Source organism: Leptosomus discolor, chromosome 1 (genome assembly GCF_034619465.1).
Source record: "Leptosomus discolor isolate bLepDis1 chromosome 1, bLepDis1.hap2, whole genome shotgun sequence".
In the NCBI taxonomy this organism is placed as follows: Eukaryota; Metazoa; Chordata; class Aves; order Leptosomiformes; family Leptosomidae; genus Leptosomus; species Leptosomus discolor.
Window position 1 is genome coordinate 34587115 of NC_141391.1, and position 16680 is coordinate 34603794.

The window sequence follows — 16680 nt, forward strand, 5'->3', positions numbered from 1 at the left end:
TTTAAGAAGTTTTTAATTTAAATATTTCAAAGTGAATCTGCTCTTCAGATTAAGGGAAGGTGAAGCTTATATTAAAAAAAGCTACAATAGAACAAAATACTGAATTCTATTCTCATCTTATTCTCATTTTAACACTTTGCTTTTTAGATATGCAGTTTAGCATTCCACATGAGGTTGTCTTTATTTTCTTTAAGCCACGATTATGTCAAATTAATTCCTCTTTTCTGTGTGTCACGCAGTGTTAATAACATTACTACGCTTGCAACATCTCAAGAGCTGTTTAGTCACAAAAATGAATGCTCCAGAAAGTGAACTTTAAGAAGAATTGGACCCTTCTGTTTATAAAGCCCATGTAAATGGCTCCATAAACTCAATGGTAGGGTTCAAGAGATACAGTATGGATGAAGGCAGTGTAATACCTCTGTCTTTGTTTCTCAAGGCTAGAAATCCTAAGTCATTCCATCTTTCAGTGTTTCAGCTTAAGCACCTTCCTTAGAGATTTAATATGTAATAGGCTCAATCCCAATAATTGGAGAGTTTGCCTAAGCAAAAAGGGTGAGATTAGAAACCATTTCTTTATGGTTTTTTCTTTTTTTTTTTTTTTCTCTCTCCTCACTGGTAAGCAGTTTCTCTTGCAGGGAAGGGAGGTTAGCTTCAGCAAAGCTGAAGGAGCTAGCATGAATGGCTGCTATCCATGTGGAATAAAGAGGGGTTGTAATCTTATGTCAAAAGTGTCTAGTTCAAGGATTTATAAATACAGTGGCTGTTGTAGATTCTGAAGGGTCTTCAGACTCTTTGGTCTGCAACTGCATGTAAATACTTTTGCCGTATAGTAGCTGGATAGCAGATACTTGTTGGACACTAGAGTGGTATCATGGATACAAAATTCTTGATGCTGGGGCTTCTTTGATGTTGGGATGTGCGAAGGGTTTTGATTCTGCGGCCACGCACATTCCCTTCCGCAGCCCCTTTTCCTGCCGTTTGTTTCCGATTTAGCACAATGTGCGCTTTCCCGTGTCCCCTGGAGCAGCTTTGTGGGAAAGGTATGCTGTAATTGGTTTATAACCATTCACAATGACCTGGCAGCTCGGTACGAATAGCAACGGGGAGCGACTTAAATAAATCACAAGTTAAGTCAGCTACATGGATGAAAGGTACTCCCAAATGTACAAGTTGAGCTAGTTGCCTAATTGGACGTAAATTTTCACATGTAGCTTGGAAAGAGAGGGTTTTGTTGTGAAAGGCTGAGTTTGGATTGATGAGCAAGCTTCTGGACTGCTAAACCAGTTTGTGAGCAAAGTTTAATACTGTCTTTTTTTTGGGGGGATGTCCTAGTGTTTGAATTCAGTAAGTCCTAGTATACCCTTGTCACTTGTAAAGCTAATGGAATATTAACTTAAGATTTTTATTTACAGTTAGAATATCTGGCCTTGCTTTTGGTTTGGTGACACACACTTTGATTTAAAAGCCAGGATTGGTACTGCTGCTTTGGTTGTAGTCTTTTACTAGCTTGTCGTCATTGCGTTCCTGCTTGTTTTGTCAAGGCTCTGGTTGCTTTTTCTCACACAACACCCATGATACGAGCAACCCACCAGCTGCAGGGCATGATGATTCGGCAGGCAGTACGACAGCCTTGGTAGTTGTAAGGCCATGGGTAGTAGCCCATGAGAGGCTCGCAGATTCTCTGGCACTGTGTGTAACTTCGTCTGCATTCAATGCAGCACACGCCTAGGTGATCCAGCATGGGGTCAAACGCCATCCCCTCACCTTCCAGTTGCTGAAATGTAAAATAATAAATGTCATTCTCGGCATGTGGAAGGTACCGATGCTCCTGTTAACCCTACAAAGGGTAAGAACTGAAATCTTGGTCCTGTTGAAGTTAACACGACTCCCACTAACTGACCTATGCATCTTGCTTTTTTTTTTTTCTTCTTTTGTCTTGCTCTGTTTGGTAGAAGTGTAGAATTGGTGCAATCACCCGTGTAAAATGTAAAGAAACAACAGGGAACTCTAACTTCATTATTTTTCTTCTCCAGTCCTTGCAAAAGATCCAGCAGCACTAAACTCTCAAGTTTTAAACATTAGCGATGGAAAAGATTTCAAGACAGTTATCTGGGTCTTTTATGCAGATGACAATGTCTGAAGCATATGCTGTGTTTTTCATGTTTTGTTTTAATTTTTGTATTTTGATGCTTTTTGCAGGAAACTATTCGGTAAGCTATTACCGTGCAGTCTTCTGAATATTTCTCCCTTGTCTTTCAGTCTGCTTTTTATTTTCCCTTCTGTCACACTTAGGTGCGTTGTGGACAGTGAGAATTCTGCCTGTTCTGTATCTGACAGTAAGGAGTTACATGGAGCAAGGCATGCATAAAATTAAGTAAAAGCAGCCTCTTGCTACTGCCTTCACCCTTCAAAATTCCTTTCCTCCTTTCCGGGCAAAAAAGTAACCTGGACGTTCTGCTTTTGGAAACTCATTTGTTCCTTTTCCATTGGTATTTCAGGAAAAGCAGCAGCCAAGAGCAAATGCCGGAGTAGCATTTAGCTTTTTACCTGAGCATTTTTCATCTAGAAAACTAGCAGCACACTGAAAAGGTGAGGCACAGAAAGGTGCCACCTCTTGTCTGGGCTTGTACAGGATGCTGGTGACAGCTCAGTGTCGTTTGGGCCCCCAGCAGCCCCGAGAGGAGGGAGGGTGTCATTTCCTTGGGCAGGATTCGTCATCCTTGACTTCAGATACCTGCCAGTGTGAACTTCTACACCTGAGCTCATCGTCCAGACTCCACTCATAGTGGGTGAAGAGGATTCCTTTCATCCTACAGGAAGGGCCTGCAGTGTAATTCATGGTCCTTTTGAATCGAATTGTTCAGTCTCCAAAGAAAGCGTCGATATAGGCATCTACGCCGTCGCTGTTAGTGACGGTGAGTCCTGCCCCGCGGGCTGCGGGAGGTCTGCTGACCGTATCTGACTGGACATTCCCCACTTGGCCCAGGGGCCCTCTGGCTGGAAGAACGGACCTGTGGCAGTTGTTGTGCCGCTGCCCTCCAGAGACAGGGCAGCTCAGACCCCACGGCTACGCTCGCGTCAGGAGCTGTAAGGAGAAGTTACATTCCAGTGCCGCTGCTGTTTTAGTGACCTCGTGAGAGAGTCGGTTTAGATCCACTTTATTTGGAGTGATTAATTTAAGTTTAATTAAGGGATGTCAACTCGGCAGAATGCTGTCACAGTATAATGATCTCCTGCTGTTGCATAAATGTCAAGTCAAAGCTGGGACTTATTTCCAAAGCAGGAGGCATTTATCTTGTGACAGTGTTGTATTAAAATGACTTACTCCTGCTGCACCAAATGGTGGGTGTAAATTGTCTGGCGCTGGTGCAGCAGACTGGAAGGTGCCTACTGTACAGTCAGTTTTCCTGCGGCGCGGCAAAGGTGTTGGCGCACAGCGGGGCACTCCTGTGCTCTTTCTGTGGGCTGCTTCGTCTTGAAGAGCGGCAACAAGTTTTGTGAGAGTCATCCTCCACCCACTGTTGCCGTATCTAAACAGGTTCTCCTCTGTGAATTGCTTGCTAGACTAGGGCTGTTTTACCCTGATAGAGAAGAGGCTGAGAAAAGTATTTGGCCTAACCCTAATCTCTTTGCAACCGGACACTACTGCCGCTTTCCTCTGTAGCGGTCACTTCTGATACTAATTTATATTTGAGGGCAAAGTATGTTTCTAGCTACTGGACTCTCCCTTTACATTGTCAGTAAATGATGGGCTTCAGCTGTCTGATCAAGACCAGCTTTGGTTTATTTTCAGAAGGTGCTGTCCTTGTCAGATCTCTCCAGTGCTGCTTCTGCAAGGACCTGGAAACCCTGAAGAGCAACTTGGCATCAACTTGCCTTAATCTTGCCACTTCAAGGACTTGGGCATGTTTCAGACTGAAATCTAATGAAAACTGGCATGAGGGAGGGAGAAGAGGACTGAGGGAAGACTTTTTTGAGCTTCTTAGCTTACAAGTCTGTAATTTCAGAGAAAAGCTGAACAGGCAAAGACTGCACAGATTTTTGAAAAAAAAAACCAAAACAAAACCAGGATAAACAAACCACATCACCAGTATTTTCTATCTACAACAGTCTCGAGCTCTGAAAGAAGATTACAGTGCAAATACTTACGTTGTATGGGTTGTCTGGATTAAGTGTCTGATCAGTTTCTTGTCCCATTGGCCTGGTTCCATTAGACTGGTGGTCAAGCTCTTGAGTCAGCTGTGTGGTGGGTGACCTGGTGGCAGCTTCCAGGTCTTCTGTATCCAAGTTTGATTCTGATTGACGTTTGTTTCTCTTCATTTCTCTCCTCTGATTATCTGAAGAAATAATGAGAGCATAATCTTATCTTCAGCATGTCCTTGTATTTATCCTCACATGATCTAAGGTTTCAGTGATTTCTTTAAATATTTTAGAAAAAAAAAAGAAAGGAGAGGGCAGGGGGCAGAGAGAAAGATGGAACTGTGTGGTGGCAAACTTGATGAGCATCCCCATGGGAGCTGCTTGCCTTCCTGTGTTGTATCTGCAGCCAGTATCAGTCCGAAGGGGTACAAGATTGCTGGGTGTCCTGTGTGGCCCCCCCCGCCCCCCCCGCCCTGCCTCTTCCTCCCCTTGAGGCAAAATGGGTGTGAGGAAATTTATTGGGTTTTTTGACCCACCCTGTGGTCACTGATATCAACTGAACAGCAGCTGCTGGCACTAGCAAGACCAGTCATACGCATCTCGCTTTTTTTTTAAAGTGCTTTTGTGACAGCGTGGTGCCCCGCTCCCAAGGGCAGCGGGTGAACCTGGTGGAAACGGCTTCTGGCAGTTTCGGTGCTGCTCTTTTGTCACCCAGTGGGATATGCAAGGTCGTGAGATAACTGGAAAATGTTGGCAGTTTGGATCCACAGGTGCTGTAAAATGTGATGGGTTTTTTTCTCGTATTTTTTTTTTTTCACCCCATCCACCCCTCCTTGAGTGTTCTCATATTAACAGGACCAAGGAGGAATAGATCTTCTCAAGTCTTTTCCTCTCCTCCCAGGCCTGGAAGTCACCTGGAGAAGTTTTCATCTCCCTGGTGACTCTTGAACACCTTTGCTAAGCTTGGCTCTGGGTGATGGGAGTAGTTCAGTCCTGGGACTGCCCCTAGGACCTCGAACTTCATCCACCGGTTGGCTAGCTGAAGCATCTCATCCTTCCACTCCGCTGAAATCCTCTGGAGGAGCAGGGTAGGAAACAGGACAGGCTGTGGTCCCAGAACAGGAGCTTGATATTCCCTGACTCTTGGCCAGGTGTAGTGTTCCTGCTGCCTGGTGTCAGCTGCCTAAACATTTTGGGGCCTGGTTTAAGCTGTTGTCTTGTCCTTCTGTAGAAGAAGGTTGACCTCTCTGGGAATGTTTCGTCTCCTATTAAGTCACCCACGTGGGCTATATAAATTGTCTGAGGAAATATAAATATGGAAAATGTAAGCGTGGATAAACTCCAAACCTGCAATCTCAGCACCAGCCCACGAGGGCTTGGGAAAGGCTGGGCAAAAGGGGAAAGGATCCTGGTTTCCCAGATGTGCAAGTCTTGGTGGCAGACCTGATTTGGGGAAGGCGTTTAGATGAAGGGAGGGATAACATACTTTTCAAATAAAAGAAGTGTTACCTTTGGGATATGTTGGTCGCAGCCAGAAAATTGGAAGATCCCTGCAAAGCTCTAAAATTTTGGGGCTTAGGAAACTGTTGTGCTTGATAGGCTCGTCTGCAGCCACCCAGATAAGGGAGTTTTCATCAAATCTCACAGGCATGATTTCATCTTCCTGCAAATAGAAGAGCATAAATCTTTTGCTGCTCGGTGAACAGTCATGTGCCTGCTTGCTCTTAATTCTTGAGCATCAAACTGTATAATCATCTGCCACAGCTAATACCAACCAACCTTGTATTTCATGAATGTGAACTGATTGTACTGAGCCAAAGCCCAAGTAAAGGTTGCCACCACTGAAATGAATGGCATGACTACTGTCAGCTTTGCTGGGGCTAAGATTTTACCTGTCTTTGCCCCGTGTACAAGGACTAGGTGTCAGCCCAAAGCACCAGATTTTCAGGCGGTAGAAACTGTGAACAGCAAAGCAGCAATGAAATACAGCAGCTAAAACAAAACCCTAATCTTCTATCATCCCCTATTCTCATTTGATGTACTGCCAAGATACCACTGTATTTACAAGGGGGGGGAAATCTTGTTCAGAAGTTTTGGAGAGGATTATAGCTTGAGGACTGCTCCAGCTTCCAGTCAAGTCAATGTGATCGGTCTGATTAAAGGTCTCATTTGGTAAAAGCAATTCAATTGACCAAAAGCTTGAAGTGCAAGTTAAAGGAGCCTGCCTTTTTGAAGTGTACCCTGCAGGTTTTCGGTTCATATCTTCAAAGTAGTGTAGGAAAATGCCAGTGATTGATTCTTTAAAGTTGTTAGTTCAAAGTATTATTTTACATAAAATGTGTAAGTATTTTACAGCAACAGTGAAATATTAAAAGAAACCCCAACTTCTGAATCATGAAAACCAGTATGATTTCAAAGTTAAAATTCTAAATTGCTTCCGTAAAAGTCATCACAACTCGTTATGTAACTGACTAGATCAATTTATTCCGTCGTTGTTGTTCCTTTAGTGTGTTTATTGATTTCTTTTGTAGGTCTCAAGTCATTTAAGTTTGCTATTCAATCTGTCTAGTGAGAAGTGCTCTTTATTTATATTCTCCCACTTAAGCTTTAATCAGCATCAGAAATACCTGAATCTGGTTTTCAGAAGTAAAGATATCCTTTGTTTCTGTTTGAGACGATCCTGACTTGTGAGCAGGCAGAGTTTGGGTATCTAAAAAAGCTTACTTTAATCAGCCATTTTTATAGACAGTGTTGGTTATGATACACATTGTAAGAAAACGGCACATGCATGCTTTCTCCTAAATACGTGCGCATCAGAGAGAGGACTTGCTCTAGAAAAAGAAATACTACTTTGCCACTCCCTTTGTACATCTAGCCTGGAAGGTCGAGCAACAGGGGAAGGTTAATATCCCAACCGCAGCACCAAGTCGGCTGCTTGTTTTGGCCTCGGTGCGTGTGATTTATTGCAGAGGTTGTGTAGGTGATGCAGCTTTGGAGAAGATGCACCAGGAACAAGACAAGGAAATAGGTTTACTGTAGCCAGGTAGAAGATTAGAAATGACTTTCTGATTCTTATAATGTCTTCAGGACTGTGACTTCATTCTTAGAAAAAGATGAAAAACTGAAACCTTGATTTCAGGCAATAATGCCGATGAAGTCGAGCCTTTAAAATAAGGCAAGGCAGGAAAGAGGTAGGGGTCTGCCTGGAATTTGGGCAAGACCTCTTCCCCATCATGGGGAAAATCCCACCGGGGCTTTGTACGGTTGCTGGTGCCTTGCTGATTGGATTTAGAGAGACCTTTTTCCTCTTCATTTTAAAGCAGATGTCGGGTAATCACAGCACCGTTGCGGGTAGGTGCAGCCTTAACAGCGCCTTTCTCCCAGCTAATTTTTAATCTGCTTTCTCTTGGGAGCAGAGCAAACCCTGAGAAAGGGGTTGTGGATCTCCTGAGCCCATGCCAGCATCCAGGCTCAGCCATACTCATGTGTCACCAGAGCCACTCCTGTGTGAGCGGTGGGCTGGGGGGTCTGAGCTCTGGGATACTCGGGCTTTGCACACCTAAAGCGATAGGCTCTTTTACAAATGTGAGGTAAGGAGAGGTTTTGGTGATATCTGGGTGAGAACTGCAGCTTTTGTGGTGGTTGCAGTGCAGATTCCATGAAATTTAGTTAATACTATGTCCTAAAATGAAGTCTGATGCTAAAAAGGTAAATTCTTATGACTTAGTTTTTGCAATAATATTTTCCACAATTCCCCTTTATTGACTATTTCAGAGGACTTGAGTGATGGAGTCCCTGCTTCTGGCCAAGAGCGTTAGAAATCTGGGATCTACCACGATCCCTCTTTGCATTGACTAAAACAGCTTCTTCCATGCTCTCCCTTCCAGCCTTGTGCACAGCCTGATCTCAGGCAGATGCTCTTGCCACTGAGGTTGCCGGTGGATCTGGTAGAAATTGGTCCATGGCTTCCCCCACTCACTAATCTGCAGCCTCTCGTGATGCCTCTGGACACAGAGTATCCCAACAGTGACGCCTCTGACACCAATCTTGCTTTTCTTACCTTTCGGGGATCCCTTGCAATCAGTCAGTGAACCCTCACCTATCCAACCCTACCCTCAACAACCCTACCACTATCCACAGACCCTTGCTATACAAAGGTTTGGTTTTAAATAAGTAAGTAAATTACCCCTTACCAGCTCAGATGAGAGGCTCGCTTTAGTCATAGCATCAACTTCGGGGACGTGAGCTTTTGGCTGAGCTTTGATGTAACACTTCTCTCCTTCAGCAAAACGGATTCCAGTTATGCCCTGCAAAAGCAGAAGGCAGGGGGTTGTGCGCAGCCCTCCTGCTCCCCACCGCCCCCAAGAAAGCGCTCAAGCTCTGCTAAAATTGCCACTGAATTTGTAGTCTGAAGGTTAAATCTTATTTAAAACCAGATGCAATGAAACTCTCTTCCCTCATCACTTTAGCTTCACAATTTTGGTCAAATGGGTCTAGAAGTTTTCACTCAATTTCTGAAAGGTGGGGGTGTTTTATGTAAGTGCTTCCATGCCCGCTCTAGGCTACTTGGAGTAGCTCCGTTAAGGAATTAGTTGACATGATTTGAACTGTAACTTAGCACCTAACGTAGGCAGCCTTGAAATGGTGTTAGCTGGTGGTGCGGTAGCCTTATGACACAGATTTACAAAAATACGGGGGCAGTTTGGTCCAATTTATTCACATAAGTGGCTGTGACAGCAAGGGGAAGCTTGTGATGGGGAATTTGGTGCAGAAATCTCTGTGTGGGACTTCCTTCATCTGGCCTGCGAGGGTGAAATGCAGTTGCCTAAACCACGGATGCCTAGTGAGAAGGGTATCCCAGCAGCTCCAGAGGACTGCAGGTCTCCTGCAAGTCATGGGTCACGTCTGCCAGCCCTGTGGCAGCACCTTGGGCATCAACGTTTTGGCACAGGAACCTTGTCTGTAGTTTCTGTGTTTCTGCTGTCGGTTTTTGGGTGTCCATAAAAGAGCTCTCTTTCACGTTGTGAGTTTGGGTACCTCGCTGTAGATGGCAAAGCTTCTCTGTTTTTCATAGGATTGCACAAGCTCTGTTCAACCGTCTAAATATAATTATCTCATACCATTTGAGGTGTGCTGGTTTTCTGGCTAGCCTCTAGCTGCCAGGACAGGGGGGCATGTGTGTCATCATGACCCCTCTCATCTCCCTCATATGGGCATCGTGGATGCCTTAGGCATCTGCTGCAGCTTGAGATGGAGGGTACTGAGGCACCTGAGTCTCGTCCTGTGTGCCCGCAAGTCCTGCACAGTTGGACAGACACCCATCAACGCAAAATGTCTAATTCTAAAGCAGTGAGAGAGGGGATGGCTGTGCAGGGGTGAGTGCACAAGGGAATGAGACTTTGTGGTGCACCGAGCGTGCTAGGAGTATCCTAATGCTGCCAAATCCAAGTCTTCACCGACCGTGCAATCATTCGAGCCGTGCCAGTCAGCCCAAAGCTGCTAATGTAAATACTTGGCTGTTGGAAGCGTGTCTCTTCAATTTCTTTCTCCTTTATGCGCGTTCTTGGCTCAAAACCCAACTGGCAGCATCCCTTTGCTCTCACTGAGCCTGTCCCTGGCCCGCTGTAATTACAAGCGGGCACCGTCCCTGGGAGGTCCCTGTAGCTGCTTGGTGTTGGGAGCTGATTTCTGACCTGGTTGTGACAGGCGGCAGCTTACCAGCAGCGCACACGGAGGCAATATGAATTCAGCATCTCTCCAGTGGGCTGGCGCTTTTGTGCAGATGCGGAATGGCGAAGGCAAATGAGAAGAGCTCGTTGTGGATGCTCTTATTCAGCTGCTAATAATGTTGCTATGGTGATGTTAATGAGAGTTTTGTAAAAGGCTGAGCCGCAGCTGTTGGGGAAAGTCAGCTGTTGGGGAAAGTCGGGGTCCTGGGTCTCCTGGTGTGGGTTGGTTTGTACTTGCTGAGAAGCCAAGGAGCTGAATTTCCTCACCTTTCTAGATTCGGCAAGGGGAAGACGGCTGCCCCAGAAGCCCTGGGTCAGTCTTCCTAGCAGCAGCGTCTTTAGTTTAGGTGCTGCTTTGACTTAGAGGGGACTTAACTCTGAAGTTGAGTGTTCTGCACCTGAGAACATTAATTGCAGGATCTGGGCCCTGTAAATAGGTTTCTGCAACATCACATAGATGTGCCTTTAGCAGCTCAGAGGTGGCACAGCTCGGGGAACCACACTACCCAAGCTGTTGAGCTCTGCTGAGATTTGGCATCTGTTAGTCCAGGGTCCGTGCTGAGCAGCCGCAGACAAGTTGCTGGGGTACCCAAATGTGTTTGCTGTCAGCCCAAGCGGCCCAGCATGGTGCATTTGGTGCAGAGATGCATAAGCTGTGCTAAATGCCTCCATCCTCTCCCCTGGGGATGAACCCAGGCCAAGCCCTGGAGAGCAGCTCCCACCCTTGATCTTGGGGCAGGGCAAGCTGCCTGGGTCCAGCACCGTATAGTGGTCTCTCCTTGGTGTCTACTTGGCTTACTGTGTTGACCCTGTGCTCCTAAAACAGTGATGTTTTGGAGAGGGGGGGATGTGGTTTTTCCAGTTCAAATCATGTGATATCATGCATGGGCTGTGTCGCAGCCTGCCAGAGCATTTTTCTAGCAAGACCCCAAGGGCACATGTAGCTCTGTTCAGTGGTTTGAAAATGCAAAGTGTTATGTGGAGCTAGACCTGATGTAGCCTGATCCATACTGCTTCCCAGAGTGGGACCTGGCACGGCCTGTCCTCAAAAGGCACTTAGACTTTGTTTTGGAGGAAACTGCCTGCCTTGCTGTGAAAGCAAGCTGGGAGAGCAAGGATGTTTGTGTGAATAGTTGGGGGCTGGCACCTGAGAATGACTGGGGCAGAGAAATCGGGGCAGGGCAGCTTATCCTTACAGTCCAGCGCTGGAGCATGTTATGTGAAGGACAAGAGTGGTGCTACTTACAATCTGAAAATCATGAACTTCCACAGCCTCTTCACTCCCACTTCCCGTTTTGAATGTCTCCAAGTTGTTTCCAGCATCTATTTCCATTGATCCATCTTGTACTTTTCCATTAATGCTCATAGTATAGTGAACATTGTACACCTGGAATCAATAAAAGAGCAGTAGCACATGTCAGTAATTGCTTATTGCCTTTCTCCTACACCAGGCAATGGGTCAATCTGACAGTCATACCCCTATTCAGCTCCTAACTTTTATTTCTGGAGGCATTCGATAACCCTCCAACAACCAACGCCACACTACTGCTTCACCGTTGGGGCAGGCTGGCAGTGGAGCAGGTTGCTCAGAGGGGTTGTGCGGTTTCTATCCCTGGAAATTTTCAAGGCCCAACTGGATAAAGCCCTGAGCAACCGTCTCTGACCCCACAGCTGTCCCTGCTCTGAGCAGCAGGTAGAACAAGAGACCTCCTGAGGTCCCTGCTCCAGAGGCTACTCACAGTTTTACTTCAAAAACAACGTGGGGTGAGTCCACGTTTAGGCTTACTCAGACCTAAAAACCTTCTTCTAGGTTGTATTTTAGGAATCGCTTCTTATGCTGACATGATTCCCAAAGGAAAGCAGGAGTGAACGTCCTACTCCAAAAGAGGCCAAACCTCATTTATCTTTTAGGATGTTCTGCTGAGGTGCAGGAAAACAGGTTCCTCTTGAATATGAACATGCTTCCCAGCTTGTAATGGATGTGAACTTCGTTTAAATTGGATGTGAAGTTGCATAGACTTGTATTTTCCTTGTCAGCGTATTTGCTCTTATCCTATTTGCAATGAGGAAAGCTGCAGTGTGGTTTGTATTTGCTGGAAGACCACAATCTGTGGAGGGATTTTGCGATTTTTCTTGTGCAGCTCTGCTAAAAGTGCTGCACAAGCAGTTTACTTTTGGTCTTAAAAAAGCCTTACAGCATTTTAATGAAAAACTTATTCTGACAGCTAGAGACAAATTTCTTCTTCTCTCACCTTCGCTCAGGCAAGTCCAAGGTGTTAAAGATTTGTGGTTCCTCAGTTATACAGATTCAGTCCCGTATTCTCTGCTGTCTAGGAATCCTGTTGAACGTGGTCCATAAAACCAGACCAATATACATGCTGTCCCCTGCTGGGGGCTGAGCTAGAGGTGGGACTTTGTTACCCCTCTCAGTTATAGGAAGATTAAAAATAATACAAAATTTGCCTTAAATTTTTTTTATGAATGACCCTCATTATAATTTTTACAGTTGCTTCCTAAATGTTTGCAAGTCAAGTGTAGCTTTCTGAGTTTGAAGGCAGCTTGGAAAAATACCACTAAGCTTTCCCCGTGTCTTAACCTGGAGAACAACTTAGAAGCTTAATGACACCTATGAATGTGACATATTTTGCAAAACAGAAGTTAGATGACGGGGGCAATCAGAAAAAGGAAACTTTGTCCTGTACTCCGCAAGTGCACCGACCTGATCAGAGCTGACTGAGCCGAACCTCCTCCTGGTCTACGTACCCGTTCAGGTCCCTCTGCCGTTTCAAAAGCCTAGAGAAGCAGATGGCTCTTACAGCGCCTCCTGAAGGTCAGCAACGTGCCGTGGCGTTTTGGTGTAAAAGCTTGTACCTACTTTCTGATTACCTGAATTATTCCTACGTGCATGGGTGTATCTCACCCAGGAACCTCTGCTCTGGCTGCAGGGGTTCGCACAAGGCTCTCCTTGATGGGGACTGGCGCGTGGCTGGACGCGGTACAAAACTTCTTCCAAAGTAAATTCAAACATACTAACTGCACTTACGGAGCAAGTTACATTCACGTGTGCACCATCCTATTTCAAATACATTTTAAACCAAAATCTTATATAAACAGAAAGAAAAGTTTATATATAAATGTGTTCTAATGCTCTGAAGTTTGGAGCAGCAGCTTCTCAGTTTTAGCAGCTTCTCAGTTTTGTTCTTTGCATAGGGTGTTTTTCATATATCCCAGAAAGTGTAAATAATAAAACTTATCATGACTTTAAAAATTATTCCACAGCTGCTAACCATAAATGCCCATGTGTACTCGCAGTCATACAACCCACCCCAGTGAAATAACGGTGCCTGTTAATGGGTTAAATATAGTGTTACATAGTTGAGGGTCAAGGTAGAATCTGGACCAAGAATGCAGATGATGTGAAAAAGGAATTTATATATTTCAATGCTTTTTTTGTCCTGGGCGCTGGAGTTTGCCCAGGATGTGAATCCCTGGGGACTTGTTGGGTTTGAGTTTGCTGGGGCTTTGCGAGCAGAGATCAATGTAGCGTCTGTGCTCTCAAAGACACGTTTCGTGTTCATTAATAAACGTGCTTCCACGAGGCTCCATCCGAACAGCCAGTAAAGATAATGATGGTGAGTTTGCTTTCAGGTGTTGGGGCTTTTTCTTAGGTTGTTTTTTTGGGGGTTGCTTTTTTTTTTTTTTTTTTTAAAGCATGGAAAAAAAATAAAGATCTGCTTAAAGACCTTTCTCTCGACCTCTCAAGAAGACTTTCCAGCCCGTCCTGCCTCGTACGTGCCGCCGGCTCACCCTGCCCCCCCGCCCCGGCTCCATGCGAGGCTCCGTTCCCAGGCTCACCTGCCGCTCGGTGGCTTTCCAGAAGTAGAAGGCGCCGATGGCCCCGGCCAGCAGCAGGAGGGCTCCGGCGATCAGCACGGCGGCCCCCGCCTTCAGCAGCCGCCCCGGCCCGGGGGGCGCCGCCGCCGCGTACGCCTGCGGGGAGTCGGGGGCTGGGTCGGGCGGGGACCTCCGGCCGGCAGAGCCCCCCCACCCCCCGGCCGGGTGGGGATCCCCCCACCCCGGCACCCGGCGCGATTCGTCCCCAGCCCGGCCGTGCGGACCGCGGGATCCCATCCTGAGCCATCCCGATCCGACCCAGTCCGTCCCGTCCCGACCCGACCCATCCCATTCCATCCCGTCCCGACCTGTTCGGTCTCGGTCCGATCGGTCCCGACCCGACCCCAACCAGTCGGTCCCGTTCCGTCCCGACCCCACTCCCGTCCCGTCCCGTCCCGCCCCGCCCGGCAGCGCTCACGGGGGGCAGGCACTGCTCCACATCGTCGGGCCCCGCTCGGGCGATGGGCACCTTCTCGGAGCTCTCTGCCATGGCTGCCGCGGGAGGGAGAGCTGCCCCGGGCTCCGCCACCGCCCCAGCCCCGGCCCTGGCCCCGACGGGGGGCAGCACCGCCCCGGCCCGCCCCGGCCCCGGCCCCGGCCGGTGGGGAGGCGGCACCGCCCCGGCCCCGACGGGGGGCGGGGAGGGGGGGGGATGGGGGCAGGACCACCCCTCTCCCTGGGCACAATGAGCGCCTTGAGCTGCCCAGCAGCCGTCGGAGCTCCCTGGGGCTGTGAACCCCCCCTGCCCAGCCCCGTCCCTCCCGCGCCCTTTGGGCTGTGACCCCCCAGCCCAGCCCCGTCTGCCCCCCTTGCCCCTGGGGCTTGTCTCTAGCTTTGGAGATGGGAGAATCAGGGGGGGTGTAGGGGATACACCCACCCCCATGCCGTTGCGGAGGGGAGAGGTGCCCCAGCAGACAGACGGCCGTCGTGAAAAGCAACTTTTAAAATAGAACAGCGTTTTAACTGCTTTTTTACACTTGCCACAGGAATTCACAGGCTGGAGCTGGAGCTGACAAGCTGCTGTTCGGTGCCTGCTCTGCGAAACACCTCGGTGCGTGGCACAAGCCGACAGCCCTGCCTCCAGTTGAGCCATCACAGCCTGGCACAGAGAGGGCAGAGCGCGGGGGGCAATTTCATCTTTTCCTACAAAAAAGGTCACGGGTACCTTGCGACTTGAGCTCTAAAGTGGACGTATCCCTGGGATTTCTTCCATTTCCTCGTCACTCATGATGCTCGGTTGTTTTTTTTTGAGCATCTAGAGTACAGTGGGATCATAGGGGAATTTGGGTTGGAAGGGGCATTTGTCTGCATCCATTGGCTCATTCTAATATTGTACATGGGAAGCTTCGACTCAGGGCTACAACTGGCTATAGCTGTCTGTCCATGTGTCTGTCCACATCTCTGTGCCCTTCGTGCACCGTAGGGATGCCCTGCCCGTACATAAATGTGCGTGCGTGTGTCTGGGGTGCCCTCTCTGATGCTGGAAAGCAAACAGCGCTGGACCCCTTTGGGGCTGACATTGTCAAACACAGAGCAGAGTATCCCTTCCTAAGGCTGGAAGCAGAGGGAAAAAATATCAACTATAAAACCAGCACGAAGGGGGCAGTCGGGGCTGTGCCCTGCCCTGCCCTGCCCTGCCCTACTTGCTCAGTGGCCCAGCTTCGGTCTCCCAGACAGGCAACAGCACTGGAGTGGGGGGCTGTTAAACTGAGGACACCCTGGCACATGGGATGCCATCTCGCTCCGGAGCAGTGCCTACACTAACCAACTCTGCAATAGCAGATCTTTTTTCAAAGTATGCATCTTCATTTATATTTCTCTTCCCCTCTCTTCTCTATGTTGCTTATCCTGCAGGTTTATGTCTCCTTGCTCAGCTGTTGCACACTACTAGCATGCCCCCCCCATCTTAAACTTTCTGGGACGTTGCCAGCAGAGGCCAGGCGATGACCCCATCCTACTGCGGCTCATCCCAGCTCTGTGTGCCCCAAAGAGGCAGGTTTGGCCCCTGCAGTTGATTTCCTACGCAGGACTCTCCTCTGTGCCCTACTCGACTGCAAAAATCTTCGCTGTTTCTCTTGTCTAAATACCTTCACTGACGTGACCAGTAGCTTAAAAACCATCATCAAGCAACGCAAAAGCAGAGAAAACTCAGGCCCCGCCTTGCCTCCGTGTGCTTGGGGACTGAATCCCAGAGACACAATCCCCATTTTCCTTCCCTTCGACCCAAATTAATCCTTCCTGTTGATTACTGTCGTTGACAATCAGACCTTAAACAAAAATTTAATGGGCATAGTTGCCACCAAAAATAAACACAATCACGGCTCATTAAATCAAAAGCAAAGCCTACTGTGCAGCTTCCTAAACTAGGGCATATTCTAGCCCTCTCTTGAATGACATACTGTTGTAGGTTGGGGCTAATAATAAGATTATGATCCTCTTCATTAGCAAGTATTTTGTTACACCAAAAATCTCGTGAATGGATATGTCTATCTTGGCAAAATGTGAGAATCCCAGCCTTTGATCTCAAACCTCCATTTAGCATCGCTGCTTTAAAAAGACAGATTTATTTTAAGGCCCCTGTGCTTGTCTCCGGTGGGAAAACGTGCCAGGGAGGGAGCACTTGCCCGAGAAGAGCTGCTCCTCGCTGGAGTTTGCCTTGTTTGAGCTGCTTCCCTGCAACTGAGGTGGGGGAACAGCTGTTCCCCCATCCTGGCACCCGTCCGAGTGCCCACCGGCTCCTTCCCCAGGATGCAAATGGAAGGGCAGCGGAGGCTGCACCGTTTTGGCTAGCAAAGGGGCGGCTGAGGGTGCGGCGTCGAGCGTTAACAAAGACACTGTCAGCGGCAGAACAAATAGGTGTAATTAATAGGTCTGTGCTGGATACTTGTGGAGGCACCGTCACTCCGGGTGCTGT

The 16680-nt window shown here is 47.8% G+C and overlaps 1 protein-coding gene across 1 annotated transcript; it reads right to left on the reverse strand.

Moving 5' to 3' along the window:
• Positions 1-1561: 1561 nt before the first annotated feature.
• On the reverse strand, positions 1562-14256 carry CNMD (chondromodulin). The gene is made up of 7 exons (XM_086481981.1): positions 14185-14256; positions 13728-13862; positions 11119-11259; positions 8337-8450; positions 5653-5806; positions 4153-4340; positions 1562-1777 (listed from the first exon to the last, which is right to left on the reverse strand). The coding sequence occupies exons 1-7, from the start codon at positions 14254-14256 to the stop codon at positions 1562-1564; spliced, it is 1020 nt and encodes a 339-aa protein (XP_086338107.1).
• Between the last annotated feature and the right edge of the window lie 2424 nt (positions 14257-16680).